This window comes from Jaculus jaculus, chromosome 10, assembly GCF_020740685.1.
Source record: "Jaculus jaculus isolate mJacJac1 chromosome 10, mJacJac1.mat.Y.cur, whole genome shotgun sequence".
In the NCBI taxonomy this organism is placed as follows: domain Eukaryota; kingdom Metazoa; phylum Chordata; class Mammalia; order Rodentia; family Dipodidae; genus Jaculus; species Jaculus jaculus.
In genome coordinates, this window is record NC_059111.1 from 61,034,131 (window position 1) to 61,053,309 (window position 19,179).

General features: G+C 37.8%; 1 protein-coding gene across 10 annotated transcripts in view; it reads left to right on the forward strand.

Moving 5' to 3' along the window:
* Akap9 (A-kinase anchoring protein 9) overlaps nt 1–19,179 on the forward strand; it is a 236,001-nt gene that overhangs the window by 135,555 nt on the left and 81,267 nt on the right. For all 10 annotated transcript variants that reach the window (XM_045159918.1, XM_045159916.1, XM_045159922.1 and 7 more), the window contains 5 exons: nt 8,231–8,333; nt 9,179–9,377; nt 12,508–12,604; nt 14,497–14,589; nt 17,440–17,727. In XM_045159918.1, the coding sequence (XP_045015853.1) occupies nt 8,231–8,333; nt 9,179–9,377; nt 12,508–12,604; nt 14,497–14,589; nt 17,440–17,727 (780 nt within the window). The remainder of the gene's footprint in view (nt 1–8,230; nt 8,334–9,178; nt 9,378–12,507; nt 12,605–14,496; nt 14,590–17,439; nt 17,728–19,179) is intronic.

Below are 19,179 nucleotides of genomic sequence, written 5' to 3' on the forward strand. Positions count from 1 at the left end.
TTGTGTATTGCTTGTTTTTTCCAGGTTTCTTTATTTGTGCTTTTCTTTCTCTTCAGCATGGCAGATTCTTTCAAGTGTTTTGTGTAGAGCTGGTTTTTTTCTTCAAATACTCCTTTAGTCTGCGTTTGTCGTGGAATATCCTTATTTCTCCGTATATTTGAATGGATAACTTTACAGGATAAAGTAACCTTGGTTGACAGTTGTTATCTTTCAGAAGTTGGAATACATCACTCCAAGCCTTTTTGGCTTTTAAAGTTTGTGTTGAGTAACCTGCTGTGATCCTGATTGGCTTGCCTTTGTAGGTAACTTGATTTTTCTCTCTGGCTGCTTTCAATATTTTTTCTTTGGTTTGTGTGTTTGGTAGTTTGATTATAATATGGCGAGGAGAGGTTCTTTCCAGGTTTTGTCTGGTTGGGGTTCTAAAGGATTCCTGTATCTGCATTGGCACCTCTTTCCCAATTTGGTGGAAGCTTTCTTCTATGATTTTATTGAAGACACCTATTATGCCTTTGGAGTGAAATTCTTCTCCTTCTACTATAACCTGAATTCTTATGTTTGATCTTTTCATAGTGTCCCAAATATCTTGAAATTCCCATTCATATTTTTGTATTAGTTTGTCTTTCTCTTTGTTGGACTGTATTAGATCTGCCACCTGGTCTTCTAGCTTAGACATTCTGTCCTCTCCTTCATCCATTCTGCTGGTGAGATTTTCTACAGAGTTTTTTATTTCATTAACTGTGTTCTTCATTGTTAGTAATTCTGACTGATTTTTCTTTATTATTTCTATTTCCTTATTCATGTCTTGTATTGACCTCTTTATTTCATTAAATTGATGTCCTGTATCTTTTTTGATTCATTTGATTTCCTCTTTCATTCCTTAGATTTCTTCTTTGAGCATATATATAATCATTCTTTTGAAATCTTTCTCAAACATTTCCTCTAACTCCTTCTCACTGGAAGTCATTTCTGATGCATTAATTCTTTTTGGTGGATTTATATTGTCTTGATTGTTTTGTGTTTCTTGGGTTGTAATGTATATATTTTTGCATCTTGGTTTAATTTAAAGCTTGGATTTTCTAGTTAGCTGCAGTATTGTTAGGTGTATCAACCAATCTGATGTTATATATCTTCAGTGTAGGAGTTTAAGGTGCTAGGTGTGGCTCTCAAGACTCTCAGAGTATCTACAGAAGTGACCCTACGTGTTGTTGGGTTTGCCTGCTATGAGAATATTCACATAGGCTCAATGGAACAAAATACAGGCAGATTCTAAAATTTTAACTAAATAATGTACCCTTTCCATGAAAAGCAGCACAGAGTATTTATGCAAGAGTAGGTATTATGACAACCAGATCCTCTAACTGTTCCTTAGGGTGTGTGGTACCTCATACCCTTAATTCTGACAACAAGGTTAAGATTTCTGGGCTGTTGAAGGTTCCATATCAGTTTGTGATCAACTGAGGCCCTTGCCTAATGTACAGCAGAAAAGGAAACAAAGCCACTATAAATCAAGAAGCAACAAATACATCAGATTAAACATATAATTTATCCTGATATGGAAGGTGCAATTAGCTCGTTGGGTTCAGGCCTATATACCAGGTTTATTTGTTGGGTACTGACCTGGTGTAATCCCAGTTACCTTTTGGGATGATTTTGGTCTGTTATGCCACGCTCCTGCTTGGATCCATCTTTGGTGTACTGTGAGTTCAGATAGGTTGGCTGGGACATTGGATTGCTGCTCTAATCACGGGTGCTGAGATCTCCCAAAGCTCGTCTCCAGTGCTTGCTGGCGCTTGCACTGGTAGTGATGGAGGGGAGGCTAGGATGGTAGCTCTAGTTCTCTCACTGGTCCACGTGATCCTCTACCTCGTGATCTGTTCCTCCATTGTTCACTGCATTTCTACACGTTTCTTGTTTGGGAAGAGCTCCAGTGTGAGTGGAAAATCCCCTCACATGGCTTTTCCTGTGGCTCAGATCAAGCCTGGCACTTGTGGCCTCTTGGACCTGGTGCCGCTGCTGCTGGAGCCACTTCGGTCTGCCTGTGTCAGCTCTGGATGCTCTATATCTGTCCTGCTTCTCTGCTGCCATTGTAATTTCTTATACACCTCACTTTTTAGTAGAAGAGTGTATTTTGCTGAGGTGTTGTTGTTGTTTTTGTTGTTGTTGTTGTTGTTTTTGGCTTTTTTTCCTGTAGGCCATTTTGGTGTGATTCCTGCGCCACCATTTTAACCAGTAGTCCTGAAATATAATTTTGAAAAAGTTCGTAAAAAGTAGAAAAGGTAGTATACATCATACAGTTTAACAATACCAGAAAAATCATCACATATCAAGGGTTAAGTGTTGTAATTCTCAAGTTATAGTAATTCAGAGATTGTCATTTATTTGGGGTGGTTTTTGGTGTTCAGTTCTACTAAGATATTTAGGCAAATTTGAAAGATTAACCCATAGGCAATGAAAGTTATATCACCGACAAGAGTTGTCTATGCTGAAAGTCGTCTGTTTCTCCTCTTTCTTTGCAAGTCCCTTTCTTTGTTCCCTCCCTTTAAGTAATTAAGCGTAGCCTTTCCCAAACTTCTCTAAAGTCTGTAAGTATATTCTAGTATATTATAGATAATGGGTAAAATAGTTCATTAGCCCTTCATTTCCTTCTGTTTACTACTTTCTTTCTATTTATTGCCTTTATAGCCTACTCAGAGTTCTAGCATTTTCTTATCAATGTCTATGGCATACTAGATTTCTTGTTTGTCTGTTGTTCATATACAGCCTCCAAGTGCTCTTACATTTTGCTGACAGCAACTAAGAATATTAGTTTGTGATGTGATTTGGAGACAATGTAAAATCCTAATATCTGATCTCAGGTGAAGTTTCAGGGTCATTTTCTTATATGCTCATCCACCCAGTCATCTTCTTATTCCCTTTAATAGATATTTTTTTACCTGTAGAGTTCCTCAACTTGCACATTCTACTTCTATTCCCTCTTTTTTCTTCTCAGATAGCCTTATTCCTGACTTCCGTCTATGCACAGCCTTTATAGATTATTTCAGCTGTAAACAATATATAGTTTTTTAACTTATCAAATAACCTAAATATATTTTCATTCAGTCTTAAATGTGTTCCCTTTTTGTAACCAAGGCTATTTTATTTCCTAGGCTGTTACTAATATCTGTTTTCAGATCATTCTCAGATCAATTAGCTGGTTGCCCTCCATTTTGTGTTTTTAAACTCTTGTGCCAATTTCTATTTTTGCTGTTTTGTTTTCTTTTATTTGAGATAGGGTCTTACACTATTGCCTAGATTGGCCTAGAATTTATTATATTAGCCCAGGCTGTCCTCAGACCTGGAGCAGTCCTCCTGTCTCAGTTTCCCAATTGTGAGGATTTCGGGGGTCAGCCACCACACTTAGCCTCTCTCCTTTTTTTATTCTACACTTCTACCTTTACTTGTTTATCAAGTCTCTGCATTTTAGAACATAATAGTCCTTTCTTAATCTAATATTGTCCTTTGTCATGGTTCTTTTTCTTATTTGTGGTTACAGTTTCTGAAAGGATAGACTCTTTGTCAGAATTTCTTTTATCTTATGTTTTGCTCCCTCTTCTGTTCACTTTAAATGAGCTCCCAACTTCAACTTTGAAAAAGTCACCAGTGAATTCGAAATTATCAGATATCTTTCCTGTTCTTATCTTCTGTCCTTACTTCCTTTCTTTGAAATGTGCTGCTGTTCCTTGTGGTGGTAGATAGCAGAAACTACTAACTAGTATAGGAGAGTGTTTATGCTAAATGCAGTAATCCACATTGTATTTGCCATTTTTTCTGTTTCCTAGAGGACAGTGAGCAGGGAACTGTGCTTTGGTAAGAGGCATGTCTCTTTTTCTCTGCCAGAATGGGGGAAGCTTTCCTCTGGATCAGATACCAGTCTTCCTAGTTTTGCCCCCAAACAGCTCATTCATTTTCTTCTGAGAATAAGTTACTGGGCCACTAGCATTTTGATGGTTTACTTAGGAGAAAGGTTGGGTTGTGATTAGAAGACAAAACACTTGTTTTCTGATCCACTTCTTCCTACCTGTCATTGTATCTGTTCTTTCTGAACCTCTTATCTGTCATTATTCCTTCTCCCTCTGAACCTGGGCCCTATGTGGTTCTTCTAGGCTAGTGCACTGTCTCTGATGAAACTGTGGCTCCCATTAAGTGTTCTGTCCCTACACTTAAGGGGTTACTTCCTTGGTGCTTGCTTCTCCATCTTCTAGAAGTTGTTTGAAATTTCTTTTGGTCTCTCAGATCCTATTTTCATACTTGTTATAGATCTGTACTCTTTTTGTGTGCTAAGGATGGAACCTAAGGCTCTGCATGGCACAGAATTCAACTGAGCCAACCCCTACCCTGCCATCTACTGTTACTTTAAATGAGTTATGGAAAGGGAGACAATCCTTGTATATCACATATGTAATACCTACAGAAAATAAATTAAGAAAGCCAACTGAAATCTGGAGACATGAAACCTAGACAAGACTTACCTTGTCCAAAAGGGTCAGGGGCTACTTGCTTCATGTATTCATGTTGTCATGTGTAGTAATGGAGCTCAGTGGTGTGAGTTCTTTTGCTAATTTTCTGTAATGTTTTTGCATTTTTAAAAAATACATTTGTGTGTGTGGAGGTGTGCAATCTTGAGTGCAATCCTCAGGAATGCCTTTCACTTTTTACCCCTGAGAAAGGGCCTTTCATTGGCCTGCAGCTCACCAATTAGGCTATACTGGCTAGACTGTGGGGGACAATGCTCATGTAAAGTGGCCAGAGCAGAATGTCTGGTTTCCCACTCTATTGCTCTTCTGCCTGTTTTTGGTTGCGTCAGAGTCTCCTAATATTACTGGAGATGGCTATTTTTTGCAAAACCCAGGCATTTCCCTGGTCTCTGTGCTCCTTTCCAAGACTAGTGTTATGGGCACATGTAGCCACACCCAGCTGTGTATGTGAGTTCTAAAGATTTAAACTCCTGTGGTTTTTAAAAAATTTTTTTTGTTCATTTGAATTTATTTATTTGGGAGTGACAGAGAGAGAGAGAAAAAGGCAGATAGAGAGAGGGAGAATGGGTGCGCCTGGGCCTCCAGCCACTTCAAATGAACTCCAGATGCATGCGCCCCCTTGTGCATCTGGCTAACGTGGGTCCTGGGTAATCGAGCCTCGAAGCGGGGTCCTTAGGGTTCACAGGCAAGCACTTAACCGCTAAGCCATCTCTCCAGCCCTAAACTCCTGTGTTTGCAGATCCTCATGCTTGTGCAGAAAATGCACTTACTTCTGAGACATTTCCCCAGGCCTAAAGAATTTTATAGCCCATGTTGAAGAAAAAAAAAATAGAAACAAGGCCAGGAAGTTTATTACCTGTAATTATTAAACTTGTGCTTCAGATGTTTGTGCAGCAGCCACTGGTTACATGTTTATTGTGATTCCCAAGACTAACCCAGGTTCAACTACATACTACTCAGACACATAGAACTCAACATATCGTTGTGTGTATGGCTAAGATTGCAACAAAAGGAAACCAAGGGCTGGAGAGATGGCTTAGCGGTTAAACGCTTGTCTGTGAAGCCTAAAGACCCCAGTGCAAGGCTCGATTCCCCAGGACCCACATTAGCCAGATGCACAAGGGGGCGCATGCATCTGGAATTCGTTTGCAGTGGCTGGAGGCCCTGGCGCACCCATAATATCTATCTCTCTCTCTCCCTCTCTCTCTCTCTCTCTCTCTCTCTCTCTCTCTCTCTCTCTGTCTTTATCTGCCTTTCTCTCTGTGTCTGTCACTCTCAAATAAATAAATAAATAATGAAAAAAAAATTTAAAAAAAGGAAACCAAGCAAAATCAGCTTTGGAAAGACCTGAAACATGATATGCTATAAAGTCTCAAGGAAAACAAGCAACAAACTTCACTCTCAGTAGTCACAAGCACAATTTAATACTTAAGCAGTGAGCTTAATAGCATGTGCCAAGTGTTAGCTACCAAGGGAACTCACCTGAACTCAGGAGCCTACAGTTTTCTATCCAGGGTCACTTACATAGGTACCCTCTGCAAATTCTCGGCCTCCAGAAGGAAAGCAAGTGTTAGCATGAACTGCAGTGTTTTATGGTATACCCATGAAGGTGAGCCACACCCCCACTTAGGCAGTTTTATATTCCTGTAGAGAACTGTTTACTAGTTGTTTCCCAATTCCTGGGCAAAACTTAAAGCCAGCAGTCTCAAACTATTATCTTAACTATTTTGCACATTGGCAAACAAATTATTTTCACAAACACAATTAAGTTAGCTGTAATTAATAGAAGCATCCTAGAGTTTGGTTGGTTTCAGAGTCAGGAACATAACACATCATTGCTAACTTAATCATCCTTTCCAAATGTCTCCTGAGCTTTTATCCCACAGGCCATTGTTGTATACTGCTCCTTCTGCATAGTACCTATCCCCATCAGTATTCTTGGTTTGTTCCTACTTCAGGTTATAATTAATTTCAGTGTTACTTATCAAGTCTCATGTGTACCTGTCTTTATAATCTTAGATATCTTTCCCTCTGTTCCTCTTAGAGTCTATGAACATAAATGCTTAACTACTCTTCTTTTTGTGTTCCCTAGCTCCTTGCACACAATTGTATTACACTACTTTTCATTTTATTATAATTGTTTATTTCTCTGCTGCCTCTGTTGGATTTTAGCCTTCAGAATCAGGGAATCTTCTCTGTTCCTTCCTGGTAGCATAGTACTTGCATTGTACATAGTAACAGCTTAGACTGTGTTGGTAAATGAATTAGGCAAAAATATAAACATGTAAGGCTGTAAACTTAAGATTTAATTTGTATTCCTAATAGTTTTCCTGGGAAGTAGCGAGCAAGATCCACTATTGAAAGCTATGCATATAGTACGGGACACTTGCATACAACCAGTTGAAAGTGCCTTTATGGGAAGTAGTTTTTATCCTATTACTTACCTGCTCTTTTCTTTTAATTGATTGATTTTTTTTTTAATAAAAAGGTTCTACACATAGACTCCCTCTCCCTTACCCCAATTCTTCTAAGGGTCTTCGGTGGGGTTATTGTTATTCATTGTGGGAACCAAGAAGCCTCAGTCTCTGCAGGGGTGGGAGAAACACGATGTCTCAGACTGTTCCCACCCACTCATCCTGAGGCTCTTATAATCTTTCCACCCCTTCTCCCATACTCCCTGAGCCTTAGTGGGCAAGATAGAGATGTGAGTAGTGTTGCTTTTTCTGTGCTCTTCAAGAATCCTTTGTTCCTTTACTCTGGCTATTTTTAGGTCCCCTATAATTCAGATCTACCTTATTAATCTTACTTCTTAATTATTTATCCCATTCATTCAAATTAATCCCATCAACAAGGTCATTGTCATCACTAGGTAGGTCATCTTTTCACAAATGCTTTTGCCCTTTTCTTCCTTATAGCCTTTCTGAAAAATTATTGGTATAAGTTGTTTTTAGGCTCAAAGTTAACTTCCTTCATAAATTATTCAAATACATATCCGTCTTCTATGCCATTATCATTATACCCTGCATCATAGCGTCATTCTTACAAAGTTTTATTTTCCCAATCAGTTACTAAATTGTGTGAGTACAGATAAGAGAGAAAGTGACTCTGTGTGTGTGTGTTTGTGTGTGTGTGAAAACTGATTTTGTAGTCTTTGCCTTGTCAGAGTACAGGACATGTAGGCTATTAAGTGTTTAAAGATGAATAAATGAATACACAAACATGGTTACATTTTTCCCAGTTTTTCAATTGTTAAAGAAGCAGGAATTGTGTTTTCACTCTTTCCCTTCCTTGTGTTTATTATAATGAACAGTATACTATTTGTCAGTTACCTGGTTTTACTTGTTAACCAAAATGAATAACAGTTATATTCTCAGCTATTAATAATAAAAATGTCTTATATGAGGAGAAACTTCAAAAGCAAAGTTGTGTTATAAGTGTTGTTAGGCATTTTCAACCAAATTTATTGGAAGCAGGTTTTTTTTTTTTGTTTGGAAAGTGAACGTTCTAGATAGAAAAGAATCCTACTAATGCTATGAATTACTTGTCAAAAAAAAAAAAAACAGGAAGGAAATACAAGTGAAAATGTTTGTCTTACAGGGTCATAGTTTGAGGTGATTAAAAAACATGTAAATGTAAACCTGTTTTGATTGTTTAGTGTATATTTTTAGGTACTAGATCATGCTGCTGTGTCACAGCCCTTCTGTTTTCTTCAATAGGTTTATGGACAGCAAATACCTGGTACTGAACTTGAATTTGCAGAAGACCTGTCAAAAGAGTTTACATCAACCCATTCTCAGATGACCAGTCTACAAGACCTTGGTAAATTTTACAATTTCTATACCACATATTCACAGATTTGCCTTTTGACTTTAAAATTTGTGTTAATTTGGTAATGTTGGGCATTTCACTATAAACTTTTTTTTTGGCTTTTTTCGAGGTAGGGTCTCACTCTGGTCCAGGCTGGCCTGGAATTAACTCTGTCATCTCAGGGTGGCCTTGAACTCATGGCAATCCTCCTACCTCTGCCTCCCGAGTGCTGGGATTAAAGGCATGCGCCACCATGCCCGGCTCACTATAAACTTTTATCATCATTAAAATGAAAGGCATAGACATCTCATCATTTTAGACCCTTATCATTCCTCACATTCTGTATTCCTGAATTTTATTTTTAATTCAAAGTTGTAAAATTGTTAGATTTAGAGAAGCTACAACCGTTAGAATAAAGGAAATGATTGAAAATTACACTACTAGTTTTCTTTTTTTAAATTTTTTAAATTAATTTTTATTTATTTATTTGAGAGTGACAGACAGAGAGAGAAAGAGGCAGATAGAGAGAGAGAGAGAATGGGCGCGCCAGGGCCTCCAGCCACTGCAAACGAACTCCAGATGCGTGCATCCCCTTATGCATCTAGCTAACGCAGGTCCTGGGGAATCGAGCCTTGAACTGGTGTCCTTAGGCTTCACAGGCAAGTGCTTAACTGCTAAGCCATCTCTCCAGACCTAACACTACTAGTTTTCATTGGTCAGAATAAATAAGATTGAAAGCTGTTATCGCTAAAACCATTTTTACAGAAACATGAATATTTTTATAACGTAAGTGATTCTGTTATTTTTCAAAGATGTTTTTATTAAAATAGCTGTTTTATTCTATCCCTATAACACAGGTGTTAGTCATAAAAGCAAGTTATCTTCTCAGCAAGATACAGAAAAAACTAAACAACTAGAAGAACAAGTTCAAGAATTGGAAAACTCCATACTCTCTTTGCAGCAACAACTGAAAGAAACTGAAGAAAACCATGGTGCAGAGATCCAGTGTTTGCAGGAAAGGCTTCAAGCTGTTACTGAGTCCTCGCTTCCACTGAGGTATCTGTCCACCTGCAGCTTCCTTCATCACTTGCTGAGCTTAGTAACAGTATCATCAAAAGTGGTTATTTTAGGAGTAAACTAACTAAGCAAAGAGAAGATGTGGCATTTTCATGGGAAAAGAGCAGAAGATCATTTTCTTTGTACCTTTGACATATAAAAAATAGGTGCTAGTGTGACCCAAAGACTATAGGAATTTTAATTATATTTTTATAGAGATGTTACCCTGCTGGATTAAGTCAGGCAATAAGCATGAATTTGTTGGGTATTCTGTTCCTTTGCTACTTTGAGATGATGAATAGCTAAGCAGTGTTAAGTATGATCATTTCACTCATGGCTGAATGGAGTTCTCAACTTGATTCTGTAGCGCTGAGGTTCTCCATGTCTAAAGTAACCCTGGATCTTTTCAAAACTTGTTCCTGGGGGCTGGAGAGATGGATCAACAGCCAAGGAGGTTGCCTACAAAGTCTAACAAGCCAAGTTCAATTCCCTAGTACCCACATAAAGCCAGATGCACAAAGTGGTGCATGTGTCTGGAGTTAGTTTGCAGTGGCTAGTGGCCCTGCCGCACCCATTCTCTCTCTCTCTTTCTATGCTGGACGAGGTGACGCACACCTTGAATCCCAGCACTTGGGAAGCTGAGGTAAGAGGATTCAAGGTCAGTCTGAGACTACATAGTGAGTTCCAGGTCAGTGTGGCTAGAGGGAGACCCTACTTTGAAAAAACAAAAGAAAAGAAAAAAAACCTTGTTTCTTTTGTACCATCTGTCTATCACGATTCCTCTTTCTTTCATTCCCATTTTCTTTACCTTCAAAGTACATGCTAACTTCTCTACTTTTCATTTCCCCAGTAGTTCCTGCTCCTATGTAACTCTTCCTTTCAGTCTGTTCTCTACACAGTCAACCCAAGTGTCTACTACCTTTGGCTCTTAAAAACCTTAGGACAGATCTTGTCGTTTATTGTCTTTCTGTTCTTTTAAATGTCTTACAGTAGGTCCTATGTAACAGCAAGTCTCTGTGACCTCTCTTGACTTTTTTTTTTTTTTTTTTTAGTTTTTCAAGATAGGGTTTTACTCTAGCCCAGGCTGACCGGGAATTCACTATAGTCTCAGGGTAGCCTTGAACTCATGGCCATCCTCCTACCTCTGCCTCCCGAGTGCTGGGATTAAAGGCGTGCACCACCATGCCCAGCTCTCTCTGACTTTTATCACTAACTGACTTGGCTGTCACTTATTGCTAAACCGTACAACTTCTTTGGGGTCCTTAAACAGAAAATCAATATGCTTTTGCTCTCATTGGTTTTCTTCTATCTAGAATGGTCATTCAACAGATACTTACATGTCCAGTAATTTTACCTCCTTTCTATCTTTACTCAGATACTGTGTTTCCATGTGACCTTTCTTAGATACCCTGATATAAGTTAACATTGTCCCCTACAAGTTTATTGCTGATAAATGAGTATAAACTTTGTGGGGGTAGGGATCTTTGTTCATTTAAGTAACTGATATATTTTTTAAACTTGTAATTCCTTACACATAGTAAGTTTTCGTTTATATATGTATATGTATGTGTGTATGAGTGTGGGCACACTTGTGTGCAGGTGCACATGTGCATGTGTGCACTTACTTCAAATGCAATCCTCAAGTACACCATCCATCTCTTTTTGACGTCAATTCTTTCACCAGCCTGGAACTCATTATCAGTCAGGCTAAATTGTCTAGCCAGCAAGCCCTGTCACCACCTTCCCAACCATGGGGTTATAGGAGAATGCCACCATGCCCAGCGTTTACATTGGTTCTGGGAATCACACTCAGATCTTCATGTTTGTAAGACAATCTGTCTCCCCAAACTTGTCTCTCTAGCCCCGTTGTTGCTTTTGTGTTTTCTTTCACACTTTAAAAAAAGTTATTCATTTATTTGCAAATAGAGAGAGAGACAGAGATGGACACAGCAGGGCTTCCAGCCACTGCAAACAAACTCCAGATGCATGTACAACTTTATGCATCTGGCTTTAAGTGGGTACTGGGAAATTAACCTGGGTGGTTAGGCTTTGCAGGTGCCATAACCACTAAGCCATCTCTGTAACCCTCTCATACACTTTTTAGTACACACTTTTTATGCAGTTATGTGTGTGTTCTTTCATAATTTTTGTTGTGGTTTTTTGGTTTTTTGAGGTAGGGTCTCGCTATATCCCAGGTGACCAGGAATTCACGATGTAGTTTCAGGGTGACCTTGAACTCACAGTGATCCTCCTAACTCTGCCTCCCAAGTGCTGGGATTAAAGGCATGCACCACCAAGCCTGGTCCATTCATAATTTTTTATGCATATGTTAAAACAAGTTTTTCATAAAAGTGAAATGGGGGGCTGGAGAGATGGCTTAGTGGTTAAGGCATATGCCTCCGAAGCCTGAGGACCCTGGTTCAATTCTCCAGGTCCCACATTAGCCATATGCACAAGGGAGTGTGTGCATCTGGAGTTGGTTTGCAGTGGCTGGAGGCCCTGGCGTGGCCATTCTCTCTCGCTCTCTCTTTCTCTCTGTCTCTAATAAATAAATAAAAATAAAATCTTTAAAAAAAAAGTGGGATAGGTTTTATAAACTTTTTTTTACTAGATAAAGTATCTTGGGTAACTTTTTTTAAAAGTTAGTGTTTATAGGGCTGGAGAGATGGCTTAGCAGTTAAGCGCTCGCCTGTGAAGCCTAAGGACCCCGGTTCGAGGCTCAGTTCTCCAGGACCCACGTTAGCCAGATGCACAAGGGGGCGCACGCGTCTGGAGTTCGTTTGCAGAGGCTGGAAGCCCTGGCGCGCCCATTCTCTCTCTCTCCTTCTATCTGTCTTTCTCTCTGTGTCTGTCTCTCTCAAATAAATAAAAAATTTTTTTAAAAAAAGTTAGTGTTTATAAACAGCTGTTATACAATAATATTAGATATCATAAAATGACATTGTTTTGGCTTATTAATTTGTTAAAATACTCTATAATTACATTGTTACTTTCAGATGTAAATGTACTCAAAATATGATTTCAGTCAGTTTTGCATCCCCTGTCCCATTGTATATATTATCCATGCTATAAATTTGGATCACCAGTGAAACTGAAAACTAATTCCATCATCACTTTTGTTTACATGTAGCTTCTCCATGAGTTCAGTGGTAATAAATGACTCAAGTGCACAGAAAACAGTGCACCCTGGAAATCATCTAAAAGAGAACATTGATGGTGCAATGGAGGTATGATATTTCTTTGATTTTTGTAACTACAGTTTTATGTCTGGTTTTGTAAGTATTTGATAAATGGATGTTGACAAGTAAACAATAGCTATAAGTAAACAATAGTTATGAGGATAACAGCATATATATCACTAATAATATTCAAAAGAAAGTGACATTTTTTTTTTAAATTTTTTATTTATTTATTTGAGAGTGACAGACACAGAGAGAAAGACAGAGGGGGAGAGAGAGAATGGGCGCGCCAGGGCTTCCAGCCTGTGCAAACGAACTCCAGACGCATGCGCCCCCTTGTGCATCTGGCTAACGTGGGTCCTGGGGAACTGAGCCTCGAACCGGGGTCCTTAGGCTTCACAGGCAAGCAGTTAACCGCTAAGCCATCTCTCCAGCCCAGAAAGTGACATTTTTATAGTCTAGGCAAAACACAGAAAAAAGTTAAATTTGAGGTACTTCCCCCAAGTATGTTTTAATTTAAATTTTATGTTCCATATATATGTATATTAGAAAGTGAAAGAGTGAGCACACCAGGGCCTCTAGCCCCTGCAAAAAAAAACTCCAAATGCCCACATCACCATATACACCTGGCTTACATGCGTTCTGGGAAATCAAACCTGGGTCCTTAGACTTCACAGGCAAATGCCTTAGCCACTAAGCCATCTGTCTTGCACTTATCTTGCTTTTTTAAATAAAACTTACTTGTGGTCTGTGTAACAAATGAGTTTCAGTGCCTTGGCTGATATAATGTTTTATTTTTTATTTTTTAGTTTTATTTATTTATTTCGATAGTGACAGAGAAAGAAGCAGAGAAAGAGAGAGAGAAAATGGGCACGCCAGGGCCTCCAGCCACTACAAATAAACTCCAGACGCGTGCGCCCCCTTGTGTGTCTGGGTCCTGGGGAATCAAGCCTAAAACCGGGGTTCTAGGCTTGATAGGCAAGCACTTAACCGCGAAGCCATCTCTCCAGCCCTGATATAATGTTTTAATTCTTATTGTGGAAAGTAGGAGCAGGCCATCTTTAGAACCATGTTTAGGAATCCCCAAAATCCAAAGTGCTAGTACTGGGATACTGAATGAAGCCTCTGGCAATCAGAGCAGAATGAGTAGTTTTTCTTGGGCTGGAGAGATGGTTTAGCAATTAAGGTGCTTGCCTGCAAAGCCTAAGGACCCATGTTCGACTCTCTAGATCCCACATAAGCCAGATGCACAAAGGTGAGGCACACACAAGGTCACACATGCACACGTGGCACAAATGTCTGAGGTTCAATTGCAGTGGCTGAGTCCCTGGCATGCCAGTTCTCTTTCTCTTTAAAATTAAAAAAGTAAAATAAAAAGTAAACTACTCATTCTCTACAACACAAGCCATGTAGGCAAACTGCTATTTTCCTCTCTTCAACATTGTATTTCTTATTTTCAAGTTTCCAGCTTCAGAACTCTGGTTTTCATCCACGTTCAGTAGACTTTTAGCTTTTTTTTTTATTATACATTTTTATTTATTTATTTGACAGAGAAAGAGGGAGAGAGAGTGAGAGTGTGGGTACACCAGGGCCTCCAGCCACTGCAGATGAACTCCAGATGAACTCCAGATGCATGCACCCCCTTGTGCATCTGGCTAGCATGGGTCCTGGGGAATGGAACGTGGGGTCCTTTGGTTTTGCAGGCAAACGCCTTAACCGCTAAACCATCCCTCCAGCCCAAATTTCAGCTTCTAAGTCCTGCAGGAACTAAAGATCATTACCCTTTCTCCTCCTGTGTATCATGGAGAGATATTGGTCATGGGGTTCTTTTGCACTCATCTAATATGAAATGATATTTTGGGAACATTTTAGAATTTGATTTAAAAGAGTGATATGCAGTTGATGTAAATAAATACATCATATTGTACTTTTTAAATTAGTTACCTGGTGGATTTGAAGTGAAGCAAGAAACAAATATGGTTCAGTTGCTGGAAAAACAGTATCAGGAACGATTAGAAGAAGAAGTAGCTAAGGTGAGTTCATAGTTTATCCAGAAGATTGTTTTTTGCTTCATTTCTTCTGAACCTTCAAAAGGCATAGGTTTTATTAATGGCATATAGTATATTTTTAATTTCAAGTTTCAGGTACAATCATATTTAACTTGCCAAATAACAGTATCAACTATAATTAGTTTCTTTTCTTGTTTTATTTTTTTGAGACAAGGTCTTTTTGTATAGCCCAGGTGATTCTCAAACTCACCATCTTCCTACCTCTGTGCTACCTCAACATCCTAAGTCCTGCTATTACAGGCATACAGTACCACGCCTTGCACTGTAATTGCTTGTAAGTGGAATGATTGTTAATGTAGGATAGGATGTAGAAACTTTTCAAAATGTCACTGGTCTTTATGGATCTTGTTATCCTGTGGAAAAGTTGGACCTACTTTAAAAGTGGTAGAGAAGATTGGAAAGGAAAGACTTGCTGGTTGGTTCTCTGTTTATTCCCTTTGCCTAGCTACTATATGAATGTCTATGGATGGTAATGAACATTTCTGAGGAGAAAGGGAAAACACAGCTGATTGAGCAGAGAGGAGTAGTTGCTAGAGAATGTCTTTGAGTAGATGAGAAATCTGGTTCTCTGGGCTGTCATTAGATAGTAACAAGCAGCAGGAAGATGGTGTTCATATTTTGTTTGTTATTCAGTGACATTTTCATGTACCTTATTTGGAGCCTATGGAAGTTCTTTTCTAATAGCATCTCTTTTCTGCTTAAAATAAGAAATAAGGTCAACAGCAGAGAATGACAGAATTTGGGGGGCATTAACAGAAGGAATGAGAAATGGAGTGAACTAGGAAAATTGACTGAGCTTGCCCAGTATCAGTGAGGGCTCATTTCCAAGAGAGTGATTATGAATTTGAAATGAGATGAGTCAGTTTGGTTAGTTCCCCACAGTTTAGTTTGGCTGCATAGACACAGGGTAAGCAGAGCATTAACTGTGAGAAAAACCTGAAATTTTATTCTTATAGTGTGAAAGGAGAGAATAATAATGTAGTGGGTCAAGGGTGGCTGTTTAGTTTCCAAGTCACAAGAGTTGTTACAGTTATTTTTTGTCATTCATTCTTAATCTAAACATAAATTTAAAATGATGTTTGGTATACTGATTTTTCAAAATTTCAAAAGCTTGCTTTTATAGTGGGGCATATAGCCAGGTTTTTGTTATTTGTAAATCAGCTTTATTAAGGTATAATTGTGGTGGTTTGAATCATATGTCCCCCATAAACTTATTGGTTTTGAATACTGATGATGGCAACTTGTTAGGTGTAGTCTTACTGGAGGAGATGTGTTACTAGTGGTGGACCTTGAGATTTATTAGTCCCTACTTTGCTTGTTAGTTTGGCTCACTCCTGTTGCTGTTGTCCACCTGATATTAGCAAGAAGGTGATGTGCAGCCTCTGCTCTTGCCATCCTTTCTCCTGACATCATGAAGCTTCCCCTCGAGACTGTAAGCCAAAACAAACAAACAAAAAGCTTTCTTCCCATCAACCTCTTTGGTGGGTGCTTTGTCCTAGTAACAACAATAAATTTATATAGTATGAAATTTACTGAAAGTTGGAAGTGCAGAATTTGGTACATTTTAATATGAGCTAGACCACCAAAGAGAACAATTTGAGGAAGTTGAAGGTCAGTAGATAGAAAGGATCCTAACCCCATTCATGTTTTATCCTGAGTTTATGGCAATCCGTTACGCTGCTGTAATTGCAAATAATCTGTAGAGATCCTGATTTGATACAAACTTATTGATATACTCAATTCTCAAAGGCTTAGGAAATTTTCCAAACTAAAGCCTACTGGTTAGAATTTTGAATTCTTGAGATAAATGGGAAATAAATATGGATCCAGGGTCATAACTGCAGTAGAAAGATTAAAATGAAATGTGTAATCATCCTCACCAAGCATACTAAGATCCCACTTCAGGTAATTCTGGGGAAGTAAGAAATGATGTGCTCAATGGTAAAATTACAAAAACACTGTCATCATAGTGCTTATAATAATAGGATAGAATCAGGCTTAGTACAGTGCGTACATTTGTAATCTCTGCAGAGGCAGGAGGATCTCAAGCTTATGGCTATCCTAAGCTACATAGTAAGTTTTGAGGTCAACCTACACTACATAGCAAGGCCTTTTCTCCAGGAAAACAAACAAAAAGTAGAATCAGTCTAAATGCAATCATAGAGGAATGATTGTGTTAATTTATAATATATTTGTATAATAGGAAACTGATTTCTCTGGAAATTATGTAAAATTATTTTGACTCAAAAAGATGTTTACTATAGATGAATCTGAGTATAGTAATATTTTTATTATTGGAAAATTCTATCTATTTGTAAAATGTTTACTAAAAGTCATTGTAAAATTTCAAGAAGAAAATACAAAATCTTTTGTATAAAATTTTCTTTGACTGAAAATTTCCTGCTGTTATACGAAAAATTTTTTACTTTTGTTTATGGTGGTGAACAGTAGAATAAAATACTTTGATATTAAGTTTATTTTATAGAATTTTATAAAATCTCTGTATCAGATGGGCATGGTGGCGTATGCCTTTAATCCCAGCACTCGGGAAGCAGAGGTAGGAGGCAGAGGTAGGAGGATTGCCATGAGTTCAAGGCCACCCTGCCACCCTGAGATGACAGAGTTAATTCCAGATCAGCCTGGACCAGAGTGAGACCCTACCTCGAAAAACCAAAAAAAAAAAAAAAAAAAAAAAAAAAAACTCTGTATCACTTTATCACAGGATTTTTAAATGTATTTGACTAATGTGCTTTAGAAGTTCCAGCTGCTATTTATAAGTCTAATTATTTTTGTTTCCTTCTTTTATTCATTTAGGTCATTGTGTCAATGAGTGTAGCATTTGCTCAACAGACTGAACTTTCTAGAGCATCTGATGGGAAAGAAAATGTTACATCATCAAAACAAGCATATGCTCTGTGTCCACAAAAACATATCAAAGAAGAATTTAAACCACTTAGAAAAGAGTTAGGAGAAGGTGAAAAAGAAGTTCTGTTATCAAATAATGATGGTCTTGATGGTATGCTTAAATCAAAGGAACCCATTGGGCTGACTATTTCAGAAGAAATATTGTCCAAAGATGAAACATTTATAGTCAGAGAATCTGTAAGTATGCCTCCTTGAATATATATATATTTTTTAACTTAGAAAAATTGTAGTTTCCTTTACTATAAAAATATTAACAGTAATGTTACTTAAGAAAGCACATATTGTCAGGTGTGGTGGCACATGCCTTTAATCCCAGCACTTGGGAGGCAGAGGTAGGAGGATCACCATGAGTTCAAGGCCACCCTGAAACTATATAATGAATCCAGGTCAGCCTGTGCTAGAGCAAAATCCTACCTCGAAAAACCAAAAAAATAAAAGAAAAAGAAAAAGAAAAGGAAAGCACATACTGATTCCAGCATTGGCTCATGACTCACATTATTTTACTGTTGCTTTTATTAATTGTAAACTGTGTGGTTAAATGACAGACCATTAGATAAAACAAGACTGGTTCATCATATTTTCTTAACATTATATGTTAAAATATCATTGTAAGTTATATGTGTATTAGTTTTGTTTCAACTAATTCCTAATTAATTGTACAATGACTTGGAAAAATCTATGACTAAAATATTTGCTCAGATATATAAAAGCATATAAAGACATAGCTATCTGCAAAACTAATTTATTCTACTTTTTATATACTCATTCTCTTTACTTATTCATTCTTTGAATATATGTTACCTCAACAATTTGTGCCTTGAACAGAAAGTAATAAATACTACTTCTACTAAAACTATCTGAATTTTAATTTATTAGTAATGCTGAGGATAGGGTATATCTTACTTTAAAAGGATATTGGAGTAGACTTGTCAACTCTTTATGAAATGTGAAATTGTCAAAATCTGTTTAGGTTACCAGCAACTGTTAAGGCAGAATTATTTGTTTAATTAGTGTCTCTTCAAGCATTGAAGTATAGAATCCATTAAGATGTTGATGGTCTAGGAGTAAGAGAAACTGAGTGTAAAGCTTTTATTTTCAAGTAGAAGTTACTAAATTTTGTTTATCAAGCAGTTCTGTAGACTACTGTAGAACTACTTCTTAATATAAATTAAATAGGTAAAATTTATATTTCCTAAATTTAATTTTAGAGTAATAAATATCCTGTATATGTTATTTCTTCATCATAAAATGTCTAAGGAATATTAGAGTGATAACTTCATTAAGAGTAGAAAAAAATTTTGGGAACACAGCTTCATGGGTAATTTGCTTGCCTAAGAACCTGAGTTCATATTCCCAGCACCTATTGTAGAATGCTGGCCATTGTGAGATGGACCTATTATCCCAGAGCTGATAGATGGAGACAGAAGTTCCTGGGGCTTACCGGCTAGCCATTCTTACAAATTGGTGAACTTTAGATTCATTGAGAGACCCCATTACAAAGAAAAAAAAAGTGGATAGCTACTGGGAGTGGATAACTATTGGGAAGACACCTGATATTGACAACTGGCATCCACACATATGCACATATGTCTTAATACATAGAAACACAAATACACCATACATGGCATG